This window comes from Aquarana catesbeiana, linkage group LG06, assembly GCF_042186555.1.
Source record: "Aquarana catesbeiana isolate 2022-GZ linkage group LG06, ASM4218655v1, whole genome shotgun sequence".
NCBI classification, from domain to species: domain Eukaryota; kingdom Metazoa; phylum Chordata; class Amphibia; order Anura; family Ranidae; genus Aquarana; species Aquarana catesbeiana.
Window position 1 is genome coordinate 38,638,619 of NC_133329.1, and position 26,586 is coordinate 38,665,204.

The 26,586-nt window shown below is 44.2% G+C and overlaps 1 protein-coding gene across 2 annotated transcripts in view; it reads right to left on the bottom strand.

Annotated features, from left to right (window-relative positions):
- Window positions 1-386: 386 nt before the first annotated feature.
- Window positions 387-26,586, bottom strand: part of LOC141148322 (up-regulator of cell proliferation-like) — a 36,176-nt gene continuing 9,976 nt past the window's right edge. For both annotated transcript variants that reach the window (XM_073635650.1, XM_073635651.1), the window contains exon 3: window positions 387-7,468. In XM_073635650.1, coding sequence (XP_073491751.1) covers window positions 2,766-7,468 — 4,703 coding nt within the window. In that variant the 3' untranslated portion in view covers window positions 387-2,765. The remainder of the gene's footprint in view (window positions 7,469-26,586) is intronic.

Below are 26,586 nucleotides of genomic sequence, written 5' to 3' on the forward strand. Positions count from 1 at the left end.
TTACGTCGTAACTCAGCCGGACCGAGAAATCCGCTCATCTGTATGCTAGTCCGACGGACAAAAACTGACGCTAGGACAGCTATTGGCTACTGGCTATCAACTTCCTTATTTTAGTCCGGTGTACATCATCACGTACGAATCCTGCAGACTTTGGTGTGATTGTGTGTAGGCAAGTCCGTTTATTAAAAAGTCAGTCGGAAGTCCGTTGGAAAGTCCGTCGGACCAGTCCGGTCGAAAAGTCCACCCGTGTGTACGCGGCTTAATCCGTTGTGCTAAGTACGAGACCTGCATAATAATGTAGTATGATTAAAGAATGAACATAAATAATTACATCTTTATAGTCACCTAAATTAAAAAATAAAAAATAAAAAACAACATACAACAAATAGATAACCTAAATGTTTAATACATGTAACTTTACACAATAGCAGACATTACTATGTAATAATCATTCATAACTGCATTCGTTAGCAAAAGAAGGAAAAAAACTAGGAATGCTAATTGCAATATACATCAATAGATGCACACGAGGTAGAGCACATCTCACATAAAAATGTTTCTTTCACATGGATCATGGTTACAGTGCAGTGCTATATAACAACTTAGTAGAAATTGGCATTTGCATTTACACGGAATCGCTAATTAGCGCTGATTTAGAATTTACTAACATTTGTGAGCCGCTAATAGCGCTCTTATTCATTCGCACATTCGCCTGTTAAAATTTTATTTGGCTAAAATGGGCACTATTATTTGCAATAGTGCCCAGTACTTCCTGGCACTATAGTAAATGATCCCCAGTGTCTACAAAATAAGGGATAGATTTAGACTTCAATTTTTTTTTACTGTTTTTACTGGTAATGGTTGAGATCTGCAATTTTTAGCGGGAATGCGACATTTCGGCGTACAAATCTGACCCCAAGTGGCACTTTTTGGGGAGCAGTGACATTATTACATTGATCAGTGCTAAAAAGATCAATGTATAAATGACACTGGCAGGGAAGGGGTTAACACTAGGGACGATCAAAGTGTTAACTGTGTTCCCTGGGTGTGTGTTCTAACTGTGTCGGGGATGGGCTCACTGGGACAACACAGAGATCGCTGTTCCTGATTACTAGGAACAGCCAATCTCAATGTTGTCCCCTGTCAGAAAGGGGATCCACCTTGTTTATATAGGCAGATCCCCATTCTGCCTCTCTGTGGATCGATCACGGGTGGCTGGTGGACATCAACTCCACGGACCTGCGCACGCGCTCCCGCAGCATGCACCCCACAGTATCTATTGCATGAAAAAATGTAAAGGTACATCGTTTTGAGCAATAAAGCTGACATGCCGCAGTATATGTACTGTTGCTGGTCGGCAAGTAAACTAACAGTGGTCAAAAAGTGTATTTTATTTAGTTTTATTACATTTTTATCATCTAAGGAAAAAACAAAAAATCATTTTTTCAAGACAATATAATGAAAGGAAAGCCTTGTTTGTCCTGAAAAAACAATATGTACAACATATATTACTTTATTATTTTAAGTAATGATAACTTTATCGCCGAATAAACAGGTCCATAGCAGAATTGTAAAACATGCTCCGATTCATAAGGGGTGAACAGGTGTGGGAGAGAAAATGGCTAAAGAATATTTTCTGCATGTACAGAGTAAAATTTCTTCCTGACTTTTTTCTGTCTTTTTATTTTTCAAATTATAAGTATCACACCAATTAAGAGTCCCGGAATTATTTTGCATGCCCTGGAAGAAGAGGCCAGTCTCTGACTCAGAGGTCACATGGTACATTGGTTTTCCTCTTCTGAAAACTGAATTACTGTATTTATCGGCCTATAACACACACTTTTTTCCCCTTAAAATGAGGGGAAAATTGTGGGTGCGTGTTATACGCCGATCCCCGCTGATTGTGAGCGGAGCGAGCGCCGCCGACATACACAAAGCTCAGTGTACTCGGCTAGTCTCGGCTCCGCTCACAGTCACGCCCAGTCCCGCCATTGGACCTGTGTTATGTCCATCATAGGGGCGGGACTGGGTGGGACTGCCAGAGGAGCCAAGACTAGCCGAGACTAGCCGAGCACACTCGGCTTTGTGTATGTCGGCGCTGGCTCACGATCAGCTGTTGATGAGTCTCCTCAACGCCTGCGCACTACAGGGTGGACACAGCTGATGATCGGCGCCAATTTTAAATACCTGTAGCTGCAATGACACAAGGCTGCAAAGGCTGCAATGACACAAGGCTGCAAAGACAATGGGCAAGGCTGCAGATGGACACTGATAAGGCTGCATTGACGGGCATTTAAATGTAAGTTTTTTTCCCTAAAATTCCCTTCTAAAAGTTTTTTTCCTTAAAATTCCCTCCTAAAAGTTTTTTTCCTTAAAATTCCCTCCTAAACTTGGGGTGCGTGTTATACGCCGGCGCGTGTTATACGCTAACTGTTTTTAGTGAATTAGAACAAGAGAAAATGTTTCAGCAAATGATGGTAACATGCATAATGAATTGCATAAGTGCAATTATGACATGGGCATGTACATAGCACCGATTAATTTAGCTGAATGTATTTGCTTTCACTGACTTAGGACCAGTTCTCAGAAGGTAAAAAAATCTAGGAACAGAATATTCTGACACCAGTCTCTGCACTCAGAGATTATTTCCTAGTTTTCACTAGTTTACCACATCACCAATTGGTGAGAATAATCAAACAAAATCGTAGCCTAGTTAAGATTCAATAGAGTATCTACTGATTTAGAGATTTGTGAGTAAAAGTATGTTAGTTCACATTGAAAACTTTCTTTATGCTGTCAAGAGCTTGAGCTTTGGTAATTTTCTTCCACTCTGCTGGAAGTTTAGCTGGTTCTGCGCTGTATTCTTCTGCAAATGTTTTATTAAACTGTACAAATATGTATTTCCAGTAGTCAGAGGACTCAATGCTGGGATCAGGCTGGATGGCCCAATCTGGATAATATGTACGATACTCTTTGTATGGATGAAATTGAAATCCTGTGTCAAGATTCTGGAAAGCGGCAGTGGATACAACCAGAGTAGAACATATATCAATTACCAAAGTACTATCACGTAACCATCTCCATTCTCCCAGCCCTTGGGATCTGTGGATAGATGAAAAGTGCTCCTTGTGGTCACCACCTCCGGCCTCACAAGGGGCACCGCAGAATGGGCACTGCTTTCCACATCCAACCACCTTTCTGAACAATTCACACTGAGGCTTCAGAGTCACTTTGGAAAGTACATCCTCAACATCCAAATATCTCAGCTCTGTTAGGATTTGTTGTTCCGTCTCTGTGAGGAAGTGTTGAATGGCAGATGAAAGCTGCTCAACTGCAGCCGTGTTATGGAAGGTGATCACTTTCATCTCATTCTGTGGTATTACCAGTTCCCTTTGTAACATTTCACAAACATTTTCTAAAAATGATGAAACATCAGGACTTTGTAAACACGCTTTATCTTCAAGTACAGTTTGAATTTTTGCTTTTATAGAGGACACAATCTTTCTGTATAAATTTTCCAAAGTTACTGAACCACCATACTTTTCGTAGATGTAATCCAATATCCATGATTCTGAAAATGTCTTATATGACTTAATATATTCTACATACTTCTGAAAGGACATTTCTTCCAATAGTTTTTCCAGCATGTTATACTGAAAAAAGGTCCTGCTACTGAATATTATGCTCTCAGAACTGTTTAGGATGTCATCCACTATCTTTTCTCCAAGATGTTTGAAGACATAATCAGTCATTGCTGGTTTGAGACATCGTTCACAGAATTGTCTGGCTCTGTTGTGGCTTTCATCTTTCTCTTGAAATATGCTGAGGAATATTGATAAATACTGAGGTTTTAGGCTTTCCAGACAAGCTATTGGGTCATTAATTTTTAAAAACTGGTCATGCATCTTTTGAAACATCTGAGCTGCATTTCCAAAAATGATAAGTTTGACATCTAGCTCAAAATGCACTGAGAATGGAAGTCCAGTGGTATTTCCAAGTTGTGTATTGATAATGTACAGTAATTCCTGACAATAGGTGTCATCGTAGTCCTCTGCGGTGTCAACTTTTTCTTTAATGTACTTATCACACATATCAGTTAGTGAGAGAGCAAACGCCTCTATCATTTCAGATGTTTGTTTATCAAAGCCAAATGTGTGCTTGAAATAATTCCAAACAGAGCAATCAATATATTTTTTTGTCATTTTAAATGCACGCTGTCCATGGCTTGCTGGATTTTTTACACGCTTTAATTCTTCGTGTACAGCAGATCCTTTACTGCTCAGGTCATTCCTCAAATGTTGTAAAATTGCTTGGCCAACATTAAGTCTATCTAATTTCTTTATTTGTAAATCATTCAGTGTTTTTTCCCACATTAATTCAAATTCTTGTTGTATTTCTTCATTATTTAATTTATAGTTCAGCTCCCTGCAGTTTTTCAAGAGATCACTAATTTTTTCTTCTATCAGCTGTTGATATTGATTCTGGATGTTCTGAATCTTATACTTCCCTTTCTGGATAGAAATTGCTTTGGTACATTTGTTTAGAGCATTTCTTTCAAGCTCTTTTCTTAAGAACTGCACACTCAGTCTGAAATCTTCCCGGTAACGTTCTACCAGATGAACATTTTCATCGTTATTGTCATAGTATTTTTCTAACAAGGCCAACATTTTGTTTTCTTCCTCAAACAGCAACTGTTGAAGTTCTCTCCTGTACTCTTCACAGGTTTCTGTATCCAAACTTTCAGCAGACTGGTTTTTTATATTATTTTCTGTGCTGATGACAAAGTTGTAGACTTTTTTGGAGAATTCCCATTCCCATGATGAAAATTGTATCGACAGTTTATTATAAGCATCAGCTACCAAACTGTTCCGGAAGCTGAAGATGAATTTTTCGTGTTTCACCGCTCTCCACAAACTTTCTATCCATGTGATAAACTCACCAATGCTGCATGAAGCATTCTGGGATTTCATTAATTCAAACAAGTGCTGCTTCAGATTATGGACATTTTCACTATACCCAGAGTTCACTGGAGCCATTGGAGGGACCCCCCGCCACAGACCAGGAATGTACCAGCTGTGTTTGTTCAGATCGTAGTCTAACACATCATTGAAAGATGTGATTCCACTCTTCTTTTCCATTTTTGCAGCCACTTTTGTCATTTCATCCAGTTGTTCCAAAAGTTTCTTCCTGTCTCTCATATTCTTATCGTAAGCTGACACGTCACTCACATTTTGGTGTACAAACTGGCAGTTGGGTTTCTTTCCTACTTCTTTCATCCTAAGAAAAGCATGGACCACTATCTGTAAGATATCCTTCATTTCGGCTGTGTTCTCCATGGCCATATTAACAATGGTGATGTCACTTAGCCCAACTACTAGTGTGGCCAGTTCATTGTCATGCTCATAACTGTCCTCCAAAGATGCCAGTTCCGGAGCTTTAAGCCCCTCAGTGTCAATCACCAGGATGAAGTGACAGCCCAGCTCCTCCTTGAAATTCTCTTTCACATTAAGAAGGGTCATGAAGGCTCCTCGGGTGCATCGTCCACTGGCCACCGGGAACTGCAGCCCAAACATAGTGTTGAGAAGAGTGGATTTCCCCGTACTCTGCACTCCCAGCACAGTTATTACTCGTATCCTACATCCTCCTCCTGTTTTGGTGTCCAGCTCAGTTAGAACATCAGTAATCCACTTCAGGGGGATGTTGGAGGCATCTCCATCTATAAGCTCCAGTGGGAACCCATCCAAAAGAAGGTCAGCAGCTATCCCTGAAAGTCCTATAAACTGTGCTCTCTCTACTGAAATAATTTCTTCTTTAACCATAGAACGTTCAGCCTCATAAAACTGCCCTAATTCACGAAGGAAATGTTCGATCCCTAAAGAACTGTCTGAGATTTTTTGATCTACCTGCTTTAGTTCTTCTGGATTATCTGAGCTGCTTTTACATTTTTCCCTGTATTCCACTTGTAGAGCAGACAGATTCCTCCTAGCAATCAAATCAAGTTCTAATTTCATCCACATCAGAAAATATTGTTTCTCTACATGAGACAAATGGGTGATTGCATTAATAAACAATATCATAGCATCAGTCAAACTATGTTGGTTTTGTTCCCTGTGCAGTGAAATACGTTGCTGTTTCAGTTGAGACTGATATTCTTCTGTACCCACTTTCCCTTGTTTTGTCATTCTGCAAAGTTCTTTTTCTACTTTGGACAATTGCTTCCACAGATCCCCTTGTAGTTTCAGCATTTCTTTCTTAAACACTTCCACATCTCCGATTACAGAGGTAATATTACATGCACATGCTCTTGCTTTTTGACATTCTGGATTGTTCTCATCTACATAAATCTGGAGTCCATATGTTTGTTTTTTCACAGTGTCCAAAGATAGTTGTTGGATTTCTGTACTTATTAAGCTTTTGAGGATGCTCTGTATCTTTTTTACAAATTCAGCCTCATTTGAATCGTTCCTTTGGGCTATAATTTGTTTCTTATTGATCTTTAATGTTTCAGTTATATGCTTTAAAAAAGTTTGCGTTTCTGAGTTAATATATCTACCTGGACCTGGAGTAACAATAAAATAATACTGGGTATCAGTGTTATTACATGTGGACAACAGCCTGAATTGACTCTCAGAAATATTCTTAACAAATATAAACACAGCTGATGAAATTCGAGTGAGAAACCTGAACTGCTCCCAGTTAGCTTCCAGGTCTCCACGTAAGTTGGTCACTGCGATGGGTTCTGGGAAAACATCTGAGCTACCACAAGGAAAATACCAGGACATTTCTACCAGTCCATCAGATATTTTCCTCTTAATGTTCCCTCCTTCCATATCATGGTAAATGAAAAAGTTGTGATGTTGTTGGGCTGGATTTAGAATCTGGTTCAGGATTTTAGATTTGGATAATTTATCTTTTCCTAACCTGGCAAATGAGAAGATTGGCATGGAAGTATTCACCACATTTTCTTCTCTAAATCCTTTACTGCCTGTTAATGACTGAGGTCTCCATTTCTTCACAATGCCCCTCATTGCCCAAAGCAAGAAGGTGCAGTGTGACCCATCACCAGGGGAGGGGAGTAGCAGAGGGACAGCAAACTGACACATGGACATTTTGGTTACAATCTCTTGTTGTAGAAAACTGTCTGAACAATGCAGAAGAACACATAGGACATCCAGGGGGTGGATAGTATTTGATTTAACATTTTCAGCTTGAAATATATCAAACGTATCATCATCATCATTTGATTCTAGGGTAGTTGGATGTTTCTTGAGTTGAGTATTTCTTGAGGTCCTGGTCAAAGCCATGAGGTTCCTCAAGAAGTGCCATGGAATGTCTTCAAAATTGTAAAGTTCTACTTCTTTTAGGTTTTCAGATCCAATACTCAGAATATCACGCAAAGTTACTTTTGAAGACAGGTGCTTTTTCATATCCAGCTGTTCTACAAGCTCCTGAAATTTGTTTTTCTTCTCTGTGAATGGAAAATAAATACTTCTATTAAAAAAGACTGTTTCACAAAATGGTGCAATAAATAATAATATATACTAACACTTTTTTCAGAACTATCGAATACTTACAGTATATTCTATGCCTTTCAGAGAACAGCTTTAGCTAAAGAGATAGTTGAAATATATACAGCATATAGAAACCAATTCATCTACCAAATGTTTGTTAAAGAGATGATCCAGGGTCCTTCATAAAAAATTAAAATCCTGTAGCTTCTGTAGCTAATATAAGGACACTTACCTGTCCAGAAATCCCATGATGTCCTCACCTGAGCTGATTCTTCAATTGGCTTTGGGTGCAGGAGCCAGTGGCGCAGCTAGCACATCTGGCAACCGGGGCTGGACATTTTTTTGCAAGAAAAATGGTATGTGGCAATATAGCGCTGAGAGGCTGAGCTGGGTGCCGGCCCAGGAATATGAGCAGATCCCAACCATATGGGTGCGATCTTTCCCCAGCCTGGACCACTGTCATCTGAAAATGGTTCACAGGTGAGCAAAACAATCTGCACTGATGTGATCAACAGGAGAAGTACAACCAAACACTCTTTGGCTGTACTTCTCCTTTAATAAATCTATTACACGACCTGTCTCTCTGTTCCTGTTTGGCATTACTTGCAACAGTTGATAAATGTCCTGTGAGCCAGGCCTTCTTGTCCAACATCGGTGCCTGACCTTACAAATGCTCTTCTGGAATAATGGTCAAACATTCCCATAGACACACTCCTAAACCTTGTGGACAGCCTTCCCAGAACAGTTGGAGCTGTTATAGCTGCAAAGGGTGGACCAACTCAATATTGAACCCTATAGACTAAGACTGGGATGTGCATGCATCCCAATACTTTTGACAATATCGTGTATATACCGTTAGACATATGTCCTCAGACACAGCTTTTGACCTATTACCCCTAGAAATGATACTATGCATTTTGGATGCCTATCCCAGAGCAGTAAACATTTTGTAATGTTGACCAAGACTATGTGCTATTTGTGGATTTATTCCACACTGAGCATCCAGTTTTGCCTAGGACTCCGAGTCCTCTAAGGACCTATGGTCAACTATAAAACTCCCAGGACACTGAACCCAATAAGGCAGCTGGCCTTTAGAAATGATTGGTGCCTGCATAAGTATAAGTTTAAGCTTCATCATCTGGCCAACCTCAACCCCAGAGATCACCTGTCATCCAGTCTGTCTACTTTTCTTCTCTTCTACAGAATAAACTCATACAGAGTGGCACCACTAAACCATTACAGTCTGAGAGTTCATAGCCTGGGTATAGTAATCTTTTTTAAATCCAATACCCCACATGTTATGATTTGTGGTACTTCCTGCTCTCCCCCCTCAGTGCCCCAATTTGGCAGAGCTAACTAACAGCCACACCCCCCTTCATATGTTCTAACATAGACTTTTATTGCAGAAAAGGGGATAGGACATGTCCAACCAGGTCTGTGTGAATTACTGAGAGCACTGGGTCTAACACTGGTGCCAGTTAGACTGCCCAGTTATATTTAGACACCATGCACAACTACTGTACAATGAAAGTAGAGGTAGTAAAAATGGAGTTTGTTATGTCTATCTGAATGCATGCCTCTTCTATGCCTTCAATAGGGCTTTAGAAACTGGATTTGGCATCATTGTTGATTCTGTGGTGACAGGGGCAATTTTAAAGTCATCTCTTTTTCATTGTTTCACTACTTTTATGGTCCTGGAATTGGTACTAGTCATGTGCCCACATCATATAGTAATCTACTCACTCTGCAAGTGGAATTGCTCTAGAGCTTAGTAAATGAGGTAAAGCTTCACTTTGCAAAGAATATCCAATCACATGCAAGGGGGGAAAAACAGTATTTCTTTATCGTACATCATGGGACACAGAGCACCATAATAATGACTATCTGGGTTGTATGCTACCTTTAGGTGATTGGACACTGGCAACCAATAGTAAGAAGGTTCCTCTCATATAACCCCTCCCACACGGGAAGTACCTTTAGTTTTTTGCCAGTGTCTTGAAGGTGATGGTCATGGCTGTTGAAGCTCTTCAAATTCTTCAATGATGTCCCAGTGAGGATGTTATAATCAGATCCATTTGGATGGCAAGAAAGCTAAAGTGGATGGTACCTGAGACTCGGTTCAAGAATGAGGTTTTGCCTGTAATGTGTCCTTTATGGCACTGGACTCTTGTTATATGGTATTTCTGGTCTATTACTTGCCCAAGAGAACCAGAAGGGTGCCTTACAGGTCCAAGGGTGTGGACCCCAAGCAAAGGGGGACCCGGTCCTTGAAGGTCCTCAGAGGCACTACCCGCCGTGATGGGAGAAGATTGGGCCTGTCACAGGCCCTGCAGCGTGGACCGGTGAGTACTCTCTCTGGGATGCCTAAAGAACTGTCATTGTTCCCTATGTCATGTTTTTAGGTCCTAAATTTGCGTGTGCCTTGTGTCCCACTGTGTTTGAGGTTACAGAAAACAGCCGGCGGTGTGCACTTATGCGAGTGTTTCCTGCACGTATGCCGCGTGCACCGGGCATGTGGGTGCACCGCGTGCCTATGTGCGTGTGCTCCGTCCGCGTGCGCCGCGGGTGTGGCGAGCGCCACGTGCATCGTGGGCATGCCTGTGTGCCGCGTGTTGTGTTGCACGTGTGTCATGGGCGTGCACATACGCCGTGGGGTTTCCCGGGCTTGCATGCCATGAGTCACGTGGGGGCGTGCGTATGCACGCGCCCGTGTGCGGCGATGCCGCTTGTCAGTATCAGTTAATGGGCTCATAAGAGCCAGGACTCTTGGAGCGCACGGTTGGGACACAGAGGTCTGGGCACGTGAGTTGGGCAGTTGCAGCAAGTTTGAAGGGTCTTTGTATAAGGCTGTGATAGCTGCTATACGCTGGATTTCAGCCATATAGCTCAGAGGGAGTACTTTTATTCCTCAACTCTTGTAAGCAATGTCTTCCAGAAGACGAGGTACAGGGAGCAGGGCAAGTTGAGGGGTTAAAGTGCCTCCTTCAAAGACAGGAGATCAACCTCAGGTTGCTGCAGCCTCAGTCTCCCCTGAAGGACCTGCGGCATTTGGCCTGACTAAGCCATTGCATTTGTCAGGCGTAGTGGCCACTATCAATGTCCCTGCCTTGGCTTATGTTACTAAGGATGACTTAGCATTAGCCCTAGCTGGCCCTGAGATCAAGATAGCGGGTATGATTGCCACAGTAACGCAGGGAGGGAAGAAGCGTCATAGATCTCCCTCTCCTGAGCCTGGTCCCAGTGGAGAGTCACTTGAGCACCAGGACTCTCTTAGCCAGATGGGTCCATGTGATCTGGATCCAGAATGGGAAGAGGATTTGGAGGAGGTGGCCGTAAAGGATAAAGAGGAAGGAGAGGCTGAAGAGTCCTCGGCGGAGGATTCAGGTTCTGAGGAACCAATTTTGGCCTCCCAATCCCAGAAATTGTTTATCCAGTCTCTGGCTGAAATGGTGAGAGCTGGGTTTAAGTTACCCCCGGTGCAGGGGCCTAGACTCTCCTGTTCTGCGTTAGGATTCTTGTGACCTCAGCAAGGTTCCCAGGCGTTCTCTTTGCATCCATTATGGGAGCAAGGATTTATGCTGACTGGGACCACCCGGACAAGATATACTTGCCTCCGAAAAGGTTTTCATTTTTTATATCCTATGGAGGAAAAATTCAGGAAGAAGTGGGATATACCTTTGGTTGATGCTGCCATTTCTTCAGTGAATAAAAGCCTAACCTGTCCAGTGGATAATGCCCAAGTATTTAAGGATCCGGCAGATAAAAAAAACTGGAATCCTTATTAAAAGCTTCCTTTGCGGTGGCTGGGTCAGCAGTACAGCTGGCAGTTGCAGCTATCGGTATTTGCCAGTTCTTGAAGGATCGTTTTAAGAGGTTGGTTAGGAACCTAACTTTTCAGGAGGAATCTTCTGACGAATTGTCGGAACTTCCTCGAGCTATATGTTTTGTTGTAGACGCATTAAAGGACTCGATCCAGCAGATGTCTCGTTTTGCGCTACTTTCGATTCATATGCGCAGAGTCTTGTGGTTAAAGAACTGGTCCGCCGGGGGGCGTGGCCGGATGTGAACGAGGCAGCAAGCATCTCTCTGAAGCTCCATTTCTCCTGAAGGAATCCGCGGCTTTTGAGCTAAATTACCTTTATTCCAACAGTACCGCTGGCTGGGAGAAGGTACAGAGAGCAAAGCAATGCACTCCTCAGCCTCCAAAAAGAACCAGAAGGCTCCCAAGGAGCAGCGACAGACCCGCTCCATTAAAGACATGGGACAAGACTCCGCCCCTGCCATCTTGTCTTCCCAGAGGCCAGATCTCCACACCAAAATGAAAGCGGGGAAGATGGTGCCAACAAGAGAGGCAGCGGAGCTCGGTGCTGACACTGAGCCAGCGGAGGATCAGTTGCTCGAGGTGGACACGGAGGCGATCACCAGACCCATCCTGGAAGCCATAAATGCCAGTAAGTCTGAATTAATGGGGCGCATTGATCACCTCTCCTCAGAATGCACATTGATCAGACATGATTTAGACAAGATCCGAGGCAGGCTCACCACAGTGGAGGCCAGGGTATCTGATGTGGAAGACTCCTCTCACTTACATGGCACTCAGTTGTCAGAGCTCCATGACCTTGTGCGTTCCCTACAACACAGAGCCGATGACGCCGAGGATAGACAGAGGAGAAATAATGTCAGGGTGGTCGGCTTGCCAGAGGGAGCTGAAGGGGACAAGCCAGTCTTATTTGCCAAGGGTTTGTTTAAACAATTGCTGGCATTGGAGGATTTACCCCCCACTTACATAGTGGAGAGAGCTCACAGGGTCCCCACAGGTAAAAGACCACCTGGAGCGTTTCCCAGACCTTTCCTGGTACGTTTCTTAAATTACAGAGACAGAGACATGATTTTAACTCAAGCGAGGAAGAAGAAAGAGCTCAAACATCAGAATACCAGGGTCATGCTTTTCCCTGACTTCTCGGCCACCACACAACAACAATGTCGCTCCTTCAATGACGTTAGCAGGTGGCTGAGGGAAAGAGAGATTCAATACAGTATGCTGTACTCAAGCAAACTAAGGGTGCAATATAAAGGAAGCGTAAAGTTCTTTGAGAATCCTGCGGAAGCTTGTGATTGGTTGGACAAAGAACTTTCATAGGCGAGGCAGGTACGGGGTTAATCCTGCACGATGGAACAGAGCCATGTTGATTTAACACCTGTTTGCGAACCCAGCAGTATCACAGGAAGAGTAAATCCGCATGTTAAAGTGACCTTCGGAGGAATCAGTATGATTCTGAGACATTTCTACAGTAATAGATCTGCTCGGTGACACAGCAACGTTTTTTTCTAAATACAGATGTGCGGAGTCTGAAGGAAGTAAAGGAGAGCTGGAGAACTTCCTACATGTTGGCTTAGTAGTGTGAACATCTGCTGAGTAGGCACAATTTTTCTCATATAACATAGAGAAGTAGTGTCCTTAGGGGGTTTATGTTTCTCCCATATTTTTCTTGTGCTTTTTTGTTTCAACAAGTCTTTATTGATTTTCAGAAGTAAATTGACAGGTACATAAAGAGGTAAATGAGTACACAAAAAGATGTGAGAGTGCGGGCGCAGCCGCGGTGGTCGCTTGGTACAATATTACAGTCAAATTTGCATTCTTAAGGTTAGGTGCAAGAGATAGAGATGATAGATATCATACATTGTGTGAAACATTCAGTTCATCTTGCAAGGTTAAAACGCTTTAATCAATAATGAAGGGCAAAGATACGTGAAAGTCGTTGTATACGTTTGTGTGTGTGTGGCTCAGTGTTAGCTTCGTGGTTACAGAGTATAATGTATCTCATTCGTTGTGGTGTTTGTGGGTATGTATAGTAAATATCAGTAAGGGGAGGGAAAAGTACTGATAAAAATAAGAACCTGAGGGAAACAGCTGAGGAATAGTGGGGAAGAAATGAGTATGTGGGAAGGAGAGGGTGGTGAGCCTGTGGGTTGACACTGGGTTAGACCAAGTTCATCAGCTTCAGGGTGTCGAGAAATGGGTGTGGCTATAGGGTGTGCTACTATCGGGGACGTTCAGTCAAGTCATTTCCATTTTGTATTCATTCGTTGTGGTGAAATGTATCCAGCATGACCATGTTTTAGTGAACTTAGACTGTGTGTCTTTGGATTGGTGGATGAGGTCTTCCATGACCTTTGTTTGTTGGGTGCGGTGAAACCAGTCTTTTATGGTAGGTAGTTCTGTGGATCGCCATTTGCGGGGGATACACATTTTTGCCGCGTTCACCAAATGCATAGCTAGAGATTGCTTGTATGCCGGTATTCGTGTTTTGGAATGATGTAGGAGGAACATTTGGGGTTCAAAGTCTAGGGAGTAGGTGGTTATTCTTGTGATCAGTTCGTGGACTTTCACCCAGAAAGGTTGGATTTTGGTGCAAGACCACCAGATGTGTAACAGAGAGCCTGTGTCTGTTTTACACCTCCAGCAGGTTGAGGGTATCGTTCGGTCGATTTGGTGTAGAAGGTATGGTGTGCGATACCATCGTGAGAGTATTTTGTATGCATTTTCTTGGACTTGCACATTCATTGAACCTTTGTGAGTCAAGGTGTATATGTTGGCCCACTCTTGGTCATTTAATTGAATGGAGAGATCTTGCTCCCATTGGCGGTTGGTCCAGTGTTTTGTAGGGGTATGTTCGACATGTAGGAGGTTATAGGTTTGGGAGATCAGGTGGGTGAGTGTGCCCTCAGTTAGACAGAGATTTTCGAATGGGGTTGTGGGTCGGGACCATTCCGGTGCAGGGGAGGGTTTCTGGAGGAAGTTCCGAAGCTGCACATACGTCCAGAATGGAAACTTGTCTATGTGTAGTCTTGAAGCCAATTCAGTTTGGGATGGGAAGCTGCCATTTTCAAAAAATTGATTTGCTCTGATAGTTTGGTGGGGCAAAATATTTGCTAAAAAGGAAGTATGCATGCCCGGTGGGAATTCAGGGTTGAGACGTATCGGTGTCATCGGGCCTTTGATTGAGGAGATATTGTGTTTAGTACATGTAGTGCGGAACGCTAGTAATGTAGGGTTGATCAGCGGATGTTGGGAGTATGTGTGGGGTAATAATGTGGGAGTGATCCATGGTGTGTGATGGATGGGTATATGGGAGAATGATTGTTCTATTTGAATCCAGGCTTTCTGTTTGGTGTGTGCATTCCAGTCAATGATTCTTGCCAAGTGACAAGCTAGTTGATATTTGTGTATGTCAGGAAGCCCTATTCCTCCTAGGAGTTTGGGGATCGTCAATCTTTTGAAGCTAAGCCGTGGGCGTGTTTTTCCCCAAATAAAGGTTGTGCAGGTTTTTTGGTATATGGAGAAGAATGAGGGCGGTAGTTTAATTGGGATCGTTTGCAGGATATATAAAATTCTGGGTAGGATATTCATTTTGATAATTGCGGCCCTACCGAACCATGAGAAGTGTCCCGATGACCATTTAGTTAGGTCTAGTTGTACTTTTCGTAGAAGAGGGGAGTGATTGTAAGTGTATAGGTTCGATAGGGAAGACGGTATTTGAATGCCTAAGTATGGGATTGAGTGTTTATTCCAAGTGAATGGGAAATTACGTTTACATTGTTGACATAAGTCAGGGGGCAGGGAGATATTGAGAGCGGTTGATTTTGTGAAATTGATTTGGAGATTGGAAAGGGTGTGGAAGGTTTCGAAATCTTGAAGCAGATTTGGGATTGTCGTAAGTGGATCCGTAAGAAATAGGAGGATGTCGTCGGCAAACGCGGCTAATTTATAGGTGTGATGTTTGATTTGGATCCCCTTAATGTCGGGGTTAGCATTAAGACATCTGAGGAAAGGTTCTAGGGTAAGGATGAAGATTAAAGGGGATAGTGGGCATCCCTGTCTTGTTCCATTCGACACAGAGAAGGCATCCGACAGGTGGCCGTTGACTTGGACTTTAGCTGTGGGGTTAGAGTAAAGTGCTGAAATGAAGTTTAGCATCGTTTGGGGAAGGCCTGTGGCTTTGAGGGTCTCCCTCATATAGTCCCAGGCCACTCTGTCGAATGCCTTCTCCGCGTCGAGCGAGAGCATGAAGCCTTTGTTTTTGGTAGATGTGAGCCAATGGTGTATGTTAATAGCTTTGAGAGTGTTGTCTCTCGCTTCCCTGCCAGGGACAAAGCCCACTTGGTCAAGATCAATAAGCTGGGGGATCAGTGGCAGGAGTCTGTTGGCTAGGGTTTTAGCATACCATTTAAGGTCTACGTTAAGCAGAGATATTGGTCTGTAGTTGGTGACTATGGAATGATCTTTGTCTGGTTTGGGGATGATTGCTATATGAGCTGTGAGGAGGTCTCGTGGGGGGCGGACTTGTTGGGCAAAGGAATTGAAGGCCTTCAGAAAATGAGGCGTAAGCAAATCTGCGTATGTTTTGTAGTAGCTGGCAGTAAGGCCGTCAGGTCCCGGGCTTTTACCTGCTTTCATTTGTTTTAGGGCGTTAGTGACTTCGGTTAGTGTGAGAGGGGTGTCCAAGTCTTGGGCTAGGGAGTCCGATATGGGGTTTGGGCTGTATTGTTTTAGAAAGTTGGATATCATTTGGAGGCGTGTAGTATTATCACTTGCTGGTGAGGGGGAAGCCAGGTTGTATAGTTTACTGTAGTATTGTACAAATTGACGAGCAATTTCTGGGGATTTGGTAATTTTGTGTCCTGAGGGATCAGTGATATAATGTATGGTCCTGTTGGATCGGGATACTTGTAGGGATCTTGCTAACATTTTACTAGCTTTGTTACCAAATTCATAGAAATTTTTCTTTGAAAGTATATATTTACGTTGTATCTGGGTATCCAGTAGATCTAGTAAATTTTTCCTAGCCTGTATTAGGTCATTGAGGGTTGTAAGTGCTTGTGAGTGTTTGTGTTGTCCTTCTAGCTTGCGGATTCTGTCTAATAGTTCAGAGTGTTGTTTCCGTCTTTCCCTGTTGCGTTTTGCTGCTGCTGCAAGGAAGGTGCCCCTGATTACACTTTTGTGTGCTTCCCAGTTGGTAAGAGAAGAGGTGTCTTCTGGGTTATTTTCTCGGAAGAAGTTGTGTATTGTGGATTGTATTTCAGTTGTGATAGTGGGGTCAGCTAGTAATGAAGCGTCTAGTCTCCATTTTCTGGAGCGGGGAGTGGAGTCAGGGATTTGTAAAGTCATGGAGATTGGGTTGTGGTCAGAAATAGTCATGGGTTCGATGGAAGCGTGGAGGAGTAGGGGTAAATCGTTTTGAGTTAAGAAAAGGTAGTCTATCCTAGAATAGCGATTGTGTGGTGCGGAATAAAAGGTGTAGTCCTTGGTGTCTGGGTGCAGTGTGCGCCAGGTATCGTGGAGTAAGAGTTGTTGGAGTCGGGATTTGATTTCTTTGAGAGCTTTGTAAGGCAGATTCGATGAGTGTGTGGACGTATCTTGGATGGGATTCAAGGGGACATTAAAATCGCCTCCCATTACAAGAGTACCTTCCTGGAAGTTTGTGAGGGCTGTGGTGGTGGATCTAAAAAATGGAACTTGGTGTTTGTTTGGGGCATAAATGTTTGCCACCGTTATAGTTTTGTTGAGGATTGAGCCTTTTATGAACAGGTATCTACCTTCCGGGTCTGCGTGAGAGTCAGTGACTTGCAGTGGGCAGTTTTTTGCGAGAAGGATCGATACCCCTTTAGTTTTGTTGTGTGGGTTGGTTGCATGTATAGCAGTCGGGTAGTGGGCATTGGATAGTTTAGGGGTGCTGTCAGAGCGGAAGTGCGTTTCCTGTAGAAGTACTATGCTGGCTCGGAGTTTGTGCATGGTATGGAGAAGTTTGGAGCGTTTTTCTGGGGTGTTGAGCCCCTTCGCATTGAGGGAGACAATTTTAAGGCTGGGCATGTTAGCTTCGGTTATGTTCGACATTGATTCGAGGTGGTTGAGGGGTGTCTCGTTAAGTAGTGTAAATCTGGGTAGGGGGTGTACTGGAGGGGAAAAGGACCCTGGAGGGGAGGGTTGAGGAGAGGGTGGTGGGGTGGTGGGGGGGTATCACGGGGAGGGGGTGGACTAAACTGGCAATATGTGGCTATTAGATCACTGAAGCAGGTGATCTACGCCACTAGAATTATATTTGCCAGTAAAATTCAGTGGATTAAGATAATTCTTGGGTGCGAGATGTGAATGGAATGCAAATACCACTGTGTGGGGGTTGACTTGTCTGGCTTTTTGGGAACAGAGAAGTAAGAGCTAGGAAGGGATCCGAAAGGTCCATCCCACCTACAGCCTTAGTATGCGAGGTGTGCGTGGGGGATCAACAGTGTGAATTGAGGGACAAAATGTGTAGAGCTGTTATGAAATAGTGGTGAGGTGTGTGTGGGGAGTTAGAGAGATAATTGTGTTGGGGCGAATATATGCTAGTATGAATAGTCCCCCAAAGAATAGCATTGAGATTCAGTTTATGGGGGTCGGGGTTAGGAGTGGCAACGAGATGTTTGTTGGGAGCGATGTATCGCATCCTAGTATTAGGTGATTCTTGTCGCCATTTGCAGACATTGTACCAGTGATGGGGAGTACTTCGTTTAGTTTACCTGAAAATTATGTATTAGAAGTATGTTGTCTAAGAGGTAATTTTGCTTGCAGAGTATCATTAACAGAAACAAAGAAATATGTTAAATATAACCATATAAACATTTCATAACTTAGTAATGTTCAACCTTTAGGTCAGTAATGAGTGTGCTGGCTGCAGTACCGGTGTCGGAGCGGGGGGTGTGTAGTTTATGATTACCCCTTGTAGGTTACGGGTCTGATTTATGTTGTAGACGAGTGTCTTCGAGGCGTGAGTGGGGCAAGGGGTGGGGAGGTATGTGAGTTTCCGCATGTGTGGCCCTTTTAGGATGGGGCGTTATTTTTTTTTTTTTTTTTTTTTTTTTGATTAAGGACAAGATATAACTTTTACATGTCCAGTATGGTTAGTGTAGTCTGATGATGGAGCAATGTAGTTAATCAGGGGATGGGATGGTTTAAATGCTGGTGTGTAAACCTAGTTATGGGGGTTCAGCACGTGAGGCTGGAGGGAGGGTTGGTTGGGGTTGCTGTGTCAATGGGTGCATTGTTAACTGGGGGCGTGCAGTAAGCAACCTGGGGGTGGAACAGGTTGTTAGTGTTAACCCCCCCGAGCGTGTAAGCTTGGTGGTGTGGAAGAGGTACTGCAGGAGCAACGTTATTATGTTACAACATCATATAATATGTTGAGGCTAATCACCGAGGGTTATGTTGGGTAAGAGGCGGAGGTGTGTCTATAGGGCTCTAACAGCTCCGTCCTCTGGCACCCTGCTCAGGTGTTAGTCTGAGAGTAGGCGTTACGCAGTAAAAAGTAACTGGTGTAAAACTCTAACCATTGTAGAACTCTAAGTGAAACGTTGCAAAGATATGAATCATTGTGGTGCAAAAGAGGCATGAGGCCTGTCAATCTTCCTTTATCAGGAGGTATTCTAACTCATAGAGTGTTACCTATGGTGCATGCATAACAAACAATACCTATATCATACTGTAGTTGATTGTAGGACGAAAGGAGACCGGTCTATAGGCAGTTCGTGGGGTAATTCGTCAGGTATTTGGGTGCGATGAGGCCGATCGGTGAGTGCTGGTATCAAGTTGTGGATTCTTGAAGTCTCTGGTATGTCTTCCAGGGAGAGTCTGTGAGCGGGGAGAGAGGCAGAGGTTGCGCGGTCATGGCAGGGGGAGAGGTTGAGGAAGAGTCACGTAAAGCCGTGTGTGGATGGGGTTCGCTGGAGCGGCAAGGATCGGTTATCGAAAGTTCCGGTGGTGGAGGTGAGTGTTCGATTGCTCGGCGCGTCACGTCTTTCCAGGGGTCTTCGGCAATCAGTGTGGAAGTGAGGCACGGTGGAGGATTCGTAGGGGAGAAGGATCTGCTTGGGACTTCAACGATCTCTTCGGGCCCTGCGAGGAAGGGGTGCCGTCATGGGGCTGGTCGGTGGATAGCAGGAGCCAGGTGAGGCGCCGATTCTGTGATTGGAAGGAGAGCGTCTTCTACGAAAGGAGGTGTTGTGGGCATCCATGGGTTCTTCTCCATATGATGGATGGTCTGGTGGTAGAGTGTTGAATTCAGAGTACCAGTTAGGGACCGGAGTGTACGGAATGTCCAGGGTACGGCAGAAGCTATCCAGGTCTTCCGGTACTCTGAGGAGGGCAGAGCGGCTTTGATGTATAGCTGAGAGACCGAAAGGGAACTTCCAGCGGTATCTTATTCCTTTCGCTTTCAAGACATCCAGCAGGGGGCGTAAATCTTTACGATGGCGCAGTGTTATGGCTGACAGGTCTTGGTATATGTGGACGGGTTGTCCGTTATATTCCAATACAGCTTTTTCACGGGCTTTTTGCAGGATTTCTTCTTTGATGGAAAAGTCAATTATGTGACAAATTACGTCCCTCGGGGGGTCTGATTCTCTTCCCTTAGGGCGGAGGGCTCTGTGGATGCGTTCCATACCGATTTGTGTGTGTTCAGGGCGGCCTAGAAGGTGGTTGAAGAGGCCTGTCACAACTGCTTTGGTTCTGTCCTGCTCCACAGCTTCGGGTATTCCTCTTATCCGGAGGTTGTGTCTGCGGCCTCGGTTGTCGAGGTCTTCGACGTGTCTTTGGAGGTCCCTCAGTTGTAATGTGTGGCATTCAACTCTGCGGTGTATTGTTTTTACATGAGAGGTTTGCCGCATCGCGTCGTCTTCTACCTTTTGTATGCGGCCTGTGATGGCCTGTAACTCAAGGCGCAGGTCCGTGATGGCCGAGAATAAGGTATCTTTGATGTCAGCCGCCACTGTTTGTAGGTCTTGTAAGCTGGGCTGGCGGTGCGACGGTAATGGTTGGGGGAGCGGAGCGGTGCTTGCATCTGTGCGGGTGAGCGTTATCTCCGATTGAGACAGAGAGGAGCTTGAGGCGGGAGGGGAGGACGCCATTGTTATCCGTTGTGTCCGGAAGATCTCCGGGATCGTATGGCTTGCACTGCCGGTAGTTCCTCTCGGGGACCGGGATCTGCTCTGGGAAGGTCCACGAGAAGATGTTCCCATCGTTTGGAGATGTTTTAGGGGTAGTAGATCCCGTTTGAGGCTCTTTTTAGGCTGAGGTGGGAGAGAGTTGGTGGATCAGGCAGCCATCTTCTCTCCAGGCAAGCCACGCCCCCCGTGCTTTTTTGTTTCAGATCAATTTTTCAGATCAATATTACAGGTGTTTCCTTTTATCCTGACTAACATACACACAGGCTGCCTAGTTGTCTTTTTATTTATTCTTCTTTCAGAGGGGGAGGGCTCTCCCCAGTGTTACTTTGCAAGCAGCACCCAACTCAAATTGCACAAGCTTTAAGCCACATATTTCTGTCACAAGGAGTAGAAAGGGATGTGAACTTTCAGCAAGAACTGCCGGACTATTGTCAGATGCGGCCGGAACTCACCACAAGTTTTCTTGATTGTTTTTTTGGGATGAAGCTACATATCGGAACTTTTGTTTTGTTTTTTTTCAGGTTTGATTTCCGGTATAATAGCAGGGGGGAAGTTACGTTTTTTCTTATCACAGCTCATAATCTAACACTTATCATAAGTTTTTGTTGTATGAGTCTGAAGTATATGGAGGACGCAATTGCTGGGCATAAGGAAGAGGTTATTGATACCTACAGTGTTCTCCACTATATCAACAAATGTAACCATGGCGAATAAGATCAGCATTGTGTCCTGGAATGTAAGGGGCCTCAATCACAAGTTTAAAAGAGCGTCTGTGTTCCAGTACCTAAAACAAACTAAACCACACATTATTCTCCTGCAGGAAACGCACCTAGAACGTAATCGGATACTAGCACTGCGTAGGCACTGGATTCAGAGAGCCATACATTCCACATACTCTACCTTCGCTAGAGGGGTCACAATGCTAATAAGCAGGTCTGTGCCTTGCACCATTCACCAGGTTATCATAGATTCGGGGGGGTAGGTATGTTGCAGTTGTAATAGAAATATATCACTACAAGATGTTGCTGGTGAGTGTATATGTGCCTCCTCCGTTCCAGGCTCAACTTTAATATGATCTACTTAATAGACTGGCAGAATATGTGCTTTTACCCTTGTTGCTGCTGGGAGACTTCAACGCCATCCTTGATGTGGCGTTGGACTCTTCCAACCCAAATAGGGGGAGCTCGGCTGACTTGAATGGTTGGGCTTCAGCGGCTGGTTTGGTGGAGTTGTGGAGGTGGAAACACCCCACAGTTTGTTGCTTTTCACATATATCAATGACACATAAATCATCAGCCAGGATAGATATGGCCTTTGGCAATGATCGTCTCCTACAGTGTGTTGAGGGTATTGAGTATCTGGTGGGGGGTCTAACACACCATAATCCCCATTCTCTTAGCCTGGCTTTTCCGGGTGGGGCGGGGAAGGGAGGATGGCGGCTGTCGCCCAGCTGGCTGCAACATGACTTAGTTGCTGCCCATCTGGAGGAAGAAATTAAAGGGTATTGGTCCACCAACATCGACACAGCCGAGCCCCCTGTGGTGTGGGACGCATTTAAGGTAGTGGTGAGGGGGGAGTGCATATCGGCCATAAAAACTGCTCGCACAAATGACAATGAGGAGCTTTCTAGACTTCATTAGAAAGAGAGGGAGTGTGCGGGGATACATGCTGAGGCCCCATCTGGAGCCTCATACGTTTCTCTATTAGAGGCAAGACGTCGTTTAACTTTACATATAAAGGGGCTGACAACATCAGAAATGACCGAAAGAGCCCACACAATCTTTGCAGAAGGAGATAAAAATGGGAAATTACTGGCAATATTGGTGGCGGATCACTGTCCAACTGCTCACATCCTCGTTATTAAAAGCACTTGGTTTCTGACCCGTCACTTATCATGAAGGAATTTGTGGATTTTTTCTAAAATGTATACTCCCCCATCCCACGTTATGACACTGCAGAATTGGACTTGTTACTAGAGGGGTTGTCCATACCACAACTTTCAGAGGAGGACAGCAGTATCCTAGATGCTTAAATAACAATCAAAGAGGTACAGTCAGCAATATTTGCGTTTCCGCCAAATAAAGCCCCTGGTCCAGATGGCTTCCCAGCAGATTTCTACAAATCAAATGTGGAACTGTTGGCCACGAGACTCAGCTGGTTACTAGAACATTGTAGTGAAGGAGCCTCATTACCGGCCTCTATGTCAGAGGCTTACATGATACTTTTACTGAAACCTGGTAATACCCGACCGACTGTGCCTCATATCGTCCCATTTCTCTCCTCAATTCAAATCTGAAAATTCTCACTAAGCTACTAGCAACCAGACTGGTGAAAGTAATTTAGTCAATAGTTAATATGGGTCAAACGGGTTTTATGCCAGGTAAATCCACAGACACCAATCTCAGGAGACTGTTTACTCACCTGCAGCTCCCGCCAACAGACTCTGAGTCCAGAGTAGTGGTTTCAGATTGATATAGAAAAAGCATTCAACTCCGTTGACTGGACATATATGTTTAAGACTCTGGAAGTGATGGGTTACGGGCCCCAGTTTAGGAGGTGGATTTCTTTGTTATACAGAAGCCCAAAAGTGGCCATTAGAATGGGGATGGCTGTATCAGATTATTTTAAGGTGGGCAGGGGCACCAGACAGGGCTGTCCACTATCACCTTCCTTGTTTGCCCTGGTTATGGAGCCTCTGGCCATCGCCCTTAGATCCTCTGGGAAGATACAGGCAATCAAAGTGGGTACTATTTATGAAACCCTTGCGCTTTACGCGGACGACATGCTTTTGTTCCTAAATGACCCTGGAGAATCACTAAAAGAAGTGCTGGAAATATTTAATAATTTTGTCAAATTTTCTGGGTTGAGGGTAAATTGGAGCAAGTCGTTGGTTCTCCCGGTAGATAGGAAAGCTAGAGAGAGTGCAGACCCCAGTCTACCTTTACAATGGGTTACATCCCTTAAGTACCTAGGAGTTCAAATTACAGTAAACATTAAAGACTACCTACCCCTAAACCTACTTCCACAGCTGACTTTCCTTAAACAAGAAATACAAGCATGGACCAAATTGCCACTATCCTTATTGGGTAGGATTTGCTTACTCAAAATGAAATTCCTTCCAGTCTTATTATACTTTTTAAGGCATGCTCCAGTTTGGATCCCAAAATCATATTGTAAGCAACTGGATGGAATAGTAAGCTCTTTTATTTGGGCACTGAAATCCCCTAGAATAGGAATCAAGGTATTACAAGAACCAGGGGATCAGGGAGGGCTGGACTTGCCGGATTGGCAAAAATATTATTTGGCGGGCCAAATGGTATTTGCCCGCATATGGTTGATTATGGACGAAGGAGATGCGGCTACAATGTTGGAAGCGAGGTTCATATGAAAGTCTACGTCTAGCATCATTTAGAGGTCCTAGTTCGGACTTGCCAATGACTACAACAATGAAGGCAACAGTCAGAGCATGGAAGGGAGCGGTAAAATTGGCTAGTCCCAGTTTTCAGGGACTTTCTCCATCTACCCCATTATGGATGAACCCAACTTTGCCCCACTTTTACAGAATGCCTGATCCAATGATCTGGGCAGTAAAAGGGATAAAACTCTAAAAGATATAACCTCCTTTGGTGAGCTACTGACTGTTCCACAATTACAGTCGAGAAACAACTTGGCCAATTCCTATTTCTTTAGTTTTCTTCAATTAAGACATGCCTACCAGACACAATTTAAAGAGATGAGGGTGGAATCTCTGCCCTCGGCCCTTGAGTCCTTACTAACTGCTAAAGACATAGCTAAACCCCTCTCACTGACATATAAAGAATTTTTCAAGACGACACCAAAGGCAGTGGCTAACTGTAGAAGTAAATGGGAGGCAGAGGTTCCAGATCTACAGGGAGAAGACTGGGATGACTTATGGAATCAGCCCTTTAAACATTTAGTATCAGCCAGGGACAGACTAATTCAATTTAAATTTTTACATAGAAGCTACTATACCCCAGCTAGACTGGCAAAAATCTTTGGGGAGGTCTCGGCAGATTGTTGGAGATGCACAGCCTCTCCGGCTGATGCAGAACACATATTCTGGAGCTGCCCTCTAGTTCAACAGTTCAACAGGGCACTCACGGAGTGTATTTCGGACATTCTATCCATACCTATACCAATGACTGTGAGGGTGTGCCTGCTGGGACTAGTAGAGGAGGTGGTACTGGCCAGAGCGCTGAGAACGCTTCTCTCTATTTTATTATTTTATGGAAGGAAGGCCATATTGCTTAAATGGAAGCATGCGAAGGCTCCAGATCTGAATTTTTGGAAAGGTTTGGTGAACAAAATGATGCCGTACTATAAAACGACATATAGAGCCAGGGGATGTGGGAAGAAATTTGACAAAGTATGGCAGGCCTGGTTTACTTCCGACAGCACAGTGGGATTAATCCGGTTAATACAGCATCAAGTGGGGTTTAAAAGGAAGATGTACTGGAAGTTGTGTTCTCGTCATGGAAGAGGATGGAAAAGTGCATACACAGGAGAAAAGTTGTTAGTAGGATCTTAAACAGTATAATTGATGCAACTTGCCTAAAGTAAGAAGATTTTATCAGTGACACGGGGTAAACAGTAATGCATGTAAGAGTATAATACTTCAGAATATAACCAAATGAATTTATGTTATAATATCCGATTAATAGAGCTGTGACAAGGGGAGGGTATTAGCGAAGGGTGGGTGGGAGGAAGGGGGGATTTTTTTTTAGAATTATTGGCTGTTTAGGGTAGATAGTAGTGTTATTTTATTTTCAAATTCGGGCCCTGTGTGGCCGCACCTTCGGGGGAGTGTCATGTAGACGCACCTTGAAGAAAATGTTCTTTGTTTGTATCGAAAATCTTAATAAAAAGAAGTTTAAATAAAAAAAAGAACTGGTCCGCCGAGAAGCCATGCAAAAGGCTGCTTGCGGCTTTTCCTTTTCATGGAGAGAGTCTATTTGGAGAGGATCTGGATAAATATATCAAAAAGATCTCAGGAGGAAAGAGCTCATTTCTTCCTGTTAAAAGAAGGAAAAAGCAGCCTTCCTTTAAGATTCCCAACGCTCCAGGGCCAAGTGCTTCTTATCCCAAGCGGTATCGACGGCCTCAGCCGCCTAGTTTTAAAAAACCTCAGGGTTAAAAAAGACCCTGGACCCAAAATCCAGCCAAGTCCAATTCCAAGTCTACCTTGTGAAGGGGCGCCCCCACTCCTACGGGTGGGGGGCAGACTTCGGCTGTTCTCAGATGCTTGGGGGAAACTGGTTCAGGACAGGTGAGTAATTTCCACTATAACACAAGGATACAAAATAGAGTTCCGGGAATTTCCCCCAACTCCGTTTCTGGTATCCAGAATTCCGTCAGATCCAGAGAAAAAAGTGCCTGTTCCTGGCTTTACAGCATCTGGAAAAGCAGGGGGTAATTGTCAAGGTTCCGCACAAAGAAAGAGTCAAGGGGTTTTACTCGAGTCTTTTCACAGTGCCGAAGCCGAATGGGGAGGTAAGGCCCATTCTGGAGCTCAAGTCCCTCAACTGCTTTCTAAATGTCCGATCCTTCCGTATGCACTCGGTCCATTCGGTAATCGCATCCTTGAGAAAAGGGGATTTCTTAGCATCCATAGACATCAAGGACGCGTACCTGCATGTACCAACCTTCGGTCCACATCAAAGATTTCTGTGTTTCGCAGTAGAGGGGTGTCATTTCCAATTTTTGGCATTGCCATTCGGTCTAGCCACGGCCCCTCAGGTCTTCACAAAGATTCTGGCCCCGGTATTGGCATTCCTAAGGTCCCAAAAGATCTCGGTGATAGGATATCTGGACGATCTTCTGTTTTGGACCAATCTTGCTCCATCCTAGTAGAAAAAGTTACAACAGCAGTTCGTTTTCCGAGGTTCCTAGGCTAGATTCTGAATGTGGACAAATCAGCCCTCCGTCCGGCTCAGGTCTTGACATATCTGGGCCTGATCCTGGACACCACTCAAGAACGAGTATTTTTACCTCCCTTAAAGGTCAACTCCATAGTGGAGCTGGTCCAAAAGGTCAAAGGGGTAGAGAGGCCTTTGATTCGACTGTGCATGAGGTTGCT